The sequence below is a fragment of the Erythrolamprus reginae genome, chromosome 3, assembly GCF_031021105.1.
Source record: "Erythrolamprus reginae isolate rEryReg1 chromosome 3, rEryReg1.hap1, whole genome shotgun sequence".
Taxonomy (NCBI): domain Eukaryota; kingdom Metazoa; phylum Chordata; class Lepidosauria; order Squamata; family Dipsadidae; genus Erythrolamprus; species Erythrolamprus reginae.
Genome location: NC_091952.1, coordinates 72,109,540 through 72,116,077, shown reverse-complemented (window position 1 = coordinate 72,116,077; position 6,538 = coordinate 72,109,540). Strand labels below are relative to the sequence as shown.

General features: G+C 39.6%; 1 protein-coding gene across 1 annotated transcript; it reads right to left on the bottom strand.

Annotated features, from left to right (window-relative positions):
• Window positions 1-1,295: 1,295 nt before the first annotated feature.
• UQCRH (ubiquinol-cytochrome c reductase hinge protein) lies at window positions 1,296-6,485 on the bottom strand. Its single transcript, XM_070745812.1, has 4 exons — window positions 6,353-6,485; window positions 4,514-4,543; window positions 2,159-2,320; window positions 1,296-1,513 (listed from the first exon to the last, which is right to left on the bottom strand). The coding sequence occupies exons 1-4, from the start codon at window positions 6,401-6,403 to the stop codon at window positions 1,481-1,483; spliced, it is 276 nt and encodes a 91-aa protein (XP_070601913.1). The 5' UTR covers window positions 6,404-6,485; the 3' UTR covers window positions 1,296-1,480.
• Between the last annotated feature and the right edge of the window lie 53 nt (window positions 6,486-6,538).

Genomic DNA, 6,538 nt, shown 5'->3' with positions numbered 1-6,538 from the left:
GCATTCACAGCGAATGGTGTGGAAGGAGGCTTTAGAGTGCCGTTCAAAGCTTTCGCTCAGCTGCAGAGGATGCTCCACCTTGTCCAGCAGCAGGTTCGCCACGCAGTTCATGGCTATCATGATGCCCACTGAGAACAAGAACCCATGCAGCCGCCCCGTCTGCCATTTCTTCCGGGCTCAGAGCAGCATGCAACTAGGAAAACACTCCCCAACCAAGGGAATCAATCAAGGGGGACCACACATTTCCTGGGGTCCTCTTCTGTCGGGCTCTCTGGTAGAATCCTCCCAAAAATTCACAGGTACAAATTTCAGACACACACGTTTGAAAATTCAAAACAATGTTCTTTATAATGAAAATTCACTTAAACCAAGCCCTCTTTTGGTATAGCAAAGAGCACTCGTCTCCAAACAAACTGGTAATTTGTACAAGTCCCTTATCAGTTCTGTGATACTTAGCTTGCAGCTATGAGGCAATTCAGTCCTTCTTTCACAAAGTGAAACACACTTTGCCCTGGTTTAGTTTCAAAGCGGGAAAAATCAGCACACAAAAGGTCAAAGTCAGTAAAGCAGTCACGAAACACAATGATCAGATAATCCTCAATGGCCAAACCCACAGGCTGCTATTTATAGCAGCCTCACTAATTACCACAGCCCCACCCAACCACAGGTGGCCTCATTTTCTTTGATAACAGGTGGTTACAGGTGGCCTCATTTTCTTTTATAATAATCTCTCAGTTGTTGCCTATGCATCGCTCTCCGCATGCGTGGCTGTATCATTAACTCTTGTTCTGAATCCAAGGAGCTAGATAATTGATCTCCTGAGCTCTCTGCCCCACTCTCCTCCTCCCTGTCACTCATGTCTTCTTGGTCAGAGGAGCCTTCATCAGCAGATTCCACCTGGGGGGGGGGGCAAAACAGGCCTGCAGCATGTGGATGTCTCCCCCACATCCACTGTCCTTGGGGCAGGAGCTGGGCCAGAGCTAACCACAACAGGGTCACAAGCACACACACACACGGCATCACTCTGCGTCCCCCCCACGGGGCACGCCCCACTATTTGAGAAGGACTGCTCTAAGGCAACTTGACCTTATCATGTTAGTTGCCTTTCTAGCAGCAGTTTCCACTTATTTTCTCTAGATTTTCTGGAGTCTTAAAATCTTTAAAACTCAGGAAATCTATCTAGCTCTCTCTATCTCCATACATATGCAATTAAAATTCTTAGTGACTTAAAATCTGAATATGCCATAATTTTTCTGAGTGGTGTTTTAAAGGAGGACATGAAATTATCACAACTGTTTTATTTTTACAGTAAATGTTTAATGTGGAAATGTACAGAAACTGTTAACACTGCAAATCATCCACAGAATACAGAAATACTATGATGCAGTAACCAAAAAAGGGATCAATCTGTCACAGACGCAGGTCACATCTGTGAAGTTTTCATTGGATATGAAGAAGTTGACATGACTGAATTAAACATTTATTTCAGTTTGGAGAAGAGTTTGTGAGCAACCTGTAAATCAAGAAATTAACAAATGAAAACAAGAATACAGTGTTCCCTCGATTTTCGCAGGGGATGCGTTCCGAGACCACCCGCGAAAGTCGAATTTCCGCGAAGTAGAGATGCGGAAGTAAATACTCTATTTTTGACTATGAACAGTATCACAAGCCTTCCCGTAACACTTTAAACCCCTAAACTGCAATTTCTCATTCCCTTAGCAACCATTTAGATTATTACTCACCATGTTTATTTATTAAAGTTTATTAAAAAAAATATTTATTAAAGACGGACAAAAGTTTGGCGATGACGTATGACGTCACCGGGCAAGAAAAACCATGGTATAGGGAAAAAAACAGCAAAGTATTTTTTAATTAATATTTTTGAAAAACAGTGGTATAGCCATTTCGCGAAGTTCGAACCCGTGAAAATCGAGGGACCACTGTATAACCAAAAACTATCTTGTTCTACTTCTTGCACAATATATTCTTACAGTTTACTTACAGAAGTTTACTTTATTTACAAGCTATTGATCCATAACTTCTAAAGTAAGGGGCAACAATGTAAGGGACAACAAAGTTTGAGAATTATAATTTCATTTGATACACATAATTATTATTTTACACAACCTTGCATAAAAGTCATGCTAAAATAACTTACACAATGGTCTCTGGCTTCCAGAAAATCAAAGAGCTCTTCTGTACACTCTTCCAGGGTTTGAGTTCTGGAGTATACGCGAGAATTACACTGATCTAAACGTTCCAGAGCTTTTGCACATTGTTCTATTTTTTCACACTCTTCCCTGACAAGTGTTAAAGGATCCTGGAACAAAAAGCATCACATACATAATTAATGCTCCACCAAAGACACTGCCAAATGAGAGAATCAAACTTACTCTTAAAGCTGACATACAAAAGTCTAGTTATCCAGACAGTTGATAATCATAAGAAACTTAAAAGATTATAAATTGTAGCCATTCCAGGGAGTATTATTCTTCCTCATAGACTGTAACATCCAGTACATTTTGATTTTTTTTCTTTTTTACAGTAGAATTTCTCTATCAGAGCTAGCCATGTTTCACAACTACTTTTTTGTCTTTTACTTAAGATGTTGGTGGTATCTTGCTGAGATCCATACTACGGTGTTTCCCCGATAGTAAGACCCCCCCCCCCGATTGTAAGACATATGGGGGGTTTCAGGGGGGTCGGCTTATATAAGCCATACCCCGAAAGTAAGACATATGTCTTACTTTCGGGGAAACACGGTAGTATAAAAGGAATTAAAGGGGGAAAAAACTAGACAAATACTATTGCTGCGCCCTCCTTCACCAGCCTCCTTTCCGGCAGCTCCCTGCGCGCCCCTCGCCTTCGCTCGCCGCGGCGCCACCGCCTCTTCCCCTGCCGAGGCTCAGCTGCAAGCGGCCAGTGAGGCTGATCGGCTCCGAGGCGAGCGGAAAGGTGAGTGGCGCGGTCAGGCGCCCTCCTTCGCCCGCCTCCTTTCCAGCAGCTCCCCGCGCCCGAAGATGAGCCGGCCCCGGTGCCCGGGACAATGTAAGACATACCCCCAAAGTAAGACACAGTGGGGCTTTTGGGGGTAAAAAGATAGTAAGACACTGCCTTACTATCGGGGAAACACGGTAGCAGTTTAAAGTCAACCTTAGTAGTTTCATTAAAGTAATGCTTTCTTTCCTAAGCAACTAATAATCCAGTTTTATCACTGACGTTGGAATTATGAGATGAGTCCTAGGCAGATTCATCTTAAAACTTATTGGGCACTTTAGCTGGTGCTGTCCTATCCCTAGTGGGCACTGTCCTTGAGGGCCATTCTATTCTGGTGCAGTGGGAAATTGGAATAACTTTATTGTCACTTTGAATGTACACTAATCGGTATACATTAAAATGAAATTTTATTGCATACAAGGGTCACCATCTCCAATACACACCACATAAACATGACAAAATAAATAGTGTGTCTCTTTTGAAACAAGTTCTTCCCGTATATCTGTTGGTCTCTGAGCTGAGACCATGGTAAAGAAGAACAGAGCAGGCCGGTTTCATGATATAGTCTCCCTACTCTGTCAGCTCTGTTTGGGCTGCTTTTGACTATACATTTAGTGCACTTCTGTTCTATGTATCACAGGTGGATATGCTATCCCAGCCCCGTGTTCTAACCCTCACAGGCTGAAAGAAAGGTAAATAAAATAAATTCTGGCGAATTGCTAAACCCACAGAACTGGCCATCTGTCAAAAATATTGGCAATTACAGCTATGTTGTGACAGGTGGGTGGATATCCTGGTAATGGCATTGTTGAAGTGGCTTGAAGATTGACTTTTCTGCAAAAGAAATAAGGACACTACTCTTCAACTACAAACCAGAACAAAGGTAATATGGTACAACAAAATATGTATTGGTGGGTGTTCTGCTACCTCTCAAACAGAAGAAGAACAGTTTAACTGAGCCAGGGTTATAAGCCTTGCAAGCAAAGTCTATTAAGTTTGTCCATCTTTGCTCTTACTATAGGAATCCTAACATTCAGAAGAAATCACATATTAAAACAAGGCGGGGATGTTCAAAATACAATAGTTCAGAATATTTTATTAAACAAAAATCAGGTACAAAGATGGAATATCAAGACATTCAATACATAAACACTAAATGGACATGGAATGTATCAGAACTGATCTCCCCAATTTCTATCATATTATCTTTTTGTTCCTGAATTACTGATTTTAGTTAATAGAACAAATCCAATTGAGCAAACAAGTATATCAGATAGAAACAGTTTGTTTCCTTCACAAATTGTTAGGCACTTGTGATCAAGAAAATTCATGTGTTGAGATTTAATCTATTTTTGAATAATCCAAATAATCCTTCCCATTATTATATATATTTATACCATTTTTAAAATTTTCATTGTGGCAGAAAACCATTAAGTAGCAAGATTCTTCTAAAAATATTGTTGATTGAAATGTTATGGATTACTTCTCTTGCTCAATTATCCATAAAGTTACATACCACAAGTTCCTCCTCCTCTTCCTCTTCCTCCTGAACAGGTAAAAAAGAATTGTAATAGATTAATTAATATTCTCTTATCTACATAATATGAAGTAATTGAATTACAAAAAAAATCGAACAGCAATTTCAATTACAGGTACTACTTGACTTACAGCCATTTATTTAATTATTGTTTAAAGACACAGCTGCATTGAAAAGTGACATATGATCATTTCCCCCACTTAACAATCATTGCAGAATTCCTATGGTCATGTTCAAAATTCAGACACAGTGTTCCAGGATTGTATGATCACCTTTTGTAATCTTCTGATAAGCAAATTCAACGGGGAAAGCCAGATTCATTTAATCATATTACTAACTTAACAACTGCAGTTATTCATTTAAGAACTGTAGCATGAAAGGTCATAAAATGGGGTAAGCTAACTGTGGTGCTTAACAATGGAAATTTGGGGGTCATAATCATAATCTTCATAAACTGAGGATTACTTGTACTTTTTTTTTAATGTAGCCCCTTTTATATGGCATTATTTCAATGTTTATTATTTTATCTTGTAGATTCATAAAGCACAGAAATGTATATAACATAAAAGACAAGGAAAAATACAAAAATAATTTTAAAAAGAAAATGGGAAAAAAGACCTGGAAATTATATTACAAATACAACTCCAAAAACTTTCAGCATTGATGACAAGACTTTTTTTTATCAAAAATATATGACAAAAACAGATGTCAACCATTCACTGCTAAAAAAAGAACTTGTGGAACTTTCCTTCCAATGTTTTATAATTCTTTCTGACAGTTCCCAGGACTGAAAAATCCACATGTTTCCATTTAAACATGTTTCCATTTAAACCAAAAAATAAATAAGTAAACATTTAAGCTGATTTGTCTTGGACTGGAATAAATAAGATTACCATACTAGCCATGGAAGATTACCTTTCAGTGTACTATAAATAAATATTAATAACATTAGAACTCTTTGCAAAAAGGATGATCATAAAAGAGTGTCATACCTAATGAGTTTTTTTTAAAAAAAAACAAACACATTTTTACAAGTAAGATTTTCAAAAGGAGAAATAGAGAATAAATTTCTAAAACTGACAAAAACTTAATTCATGGATAATAAAGAACCAAAGAGAGATATTATAATCAAAAACAGAAGCCCCAAAGACATGCAAATGATATGCAGATGTATTATTTAAAGAATTTATACAATGATCAATATTGTACACCTTAAAAATAATAAGGACACACGCCCCCCCCCCCCAGGATTATTTTTCAACCCACACGCAAGCATTGTGATGGGAGTTGCAGCCTTCCAGATCTGCAAAGGCAATCAGATGACAATAAGAAAAAAAATCTGTTGCTAACCAGGGTCAGTTTTCCAAATTCACAAAAAGGATGTTACAGAGTATATAAATGGATCAGTGAATATTCTTTTCCCGCGGGATTCGCTATATTATAGATCAAGGGTCTCCAAGCTTGGCAACTTTAAGAGTTGTGGACTTCAACTCCCAGAATCCCTCAGCCAGCTTTGAAGGCTGAGGGATTCTGGGAGTTGAAGTCCAATAACTCTTAAAGTTGCCAAGGTTGAAGACCCCTGTTATAGATAGTACAAGTGTCTTCATACAAACTAACGTCCGAACTCGCCCACGGGTAAATGGATACACGGCTCTAATATTAGCTACCGAATGGCCTTCCGATGACATGAAAAGCCCAGATGCAGGCCCAAAACTTGGGGTGGGGGAGAATGCGGGGGCTGTGGAGAGCGAAAGAACATGCAATTTTTAAGATGGGAGAATCACCCCGTTCCCCTCGTCTCCTTGCAGCGCGGCTCACCTCCGGGTCGTCGCGGCGACCCTCAATTGCCTTTTCGTCCTCCTTCCCCATTTCAGCAAATTCTCCCTTCCAAACCCGGGTTTAAGCTGCCGCAGAAGGACGCGCGAGGGTCATCCGCATGTCAGCGGAAATCCCGCCTCTCTCCACCCACCTTCCGCTAGGAGGTTTTCCCATGCCGGCCGACCT

Excerpts from the sequence above, each read along its gene's own strand:
- UQCRH (XM_070745812.1), bottom strand. The coding sequence starts at position 6,403 with ATGGGGAAGGAGGACGAAAAGGCAATTGAGGGTCGCCGCGACGACCCG. Across the intron at positions 2,321-4,513 it reads AAGAGGAGGAGGAACTTGTG|GATCCTTTAACACTTGTCAG; the intron begins GTATGTAACTTT and ends TTTTTGTTCCAG. Across the intron at positions 1,514-2,158 it reads TGGAAGCCAGAGACCATTGT|GTTGCTCACAAACTCTTCTC; the intron begins GTAAGTTATTTT and ends CTTGATTTACAG.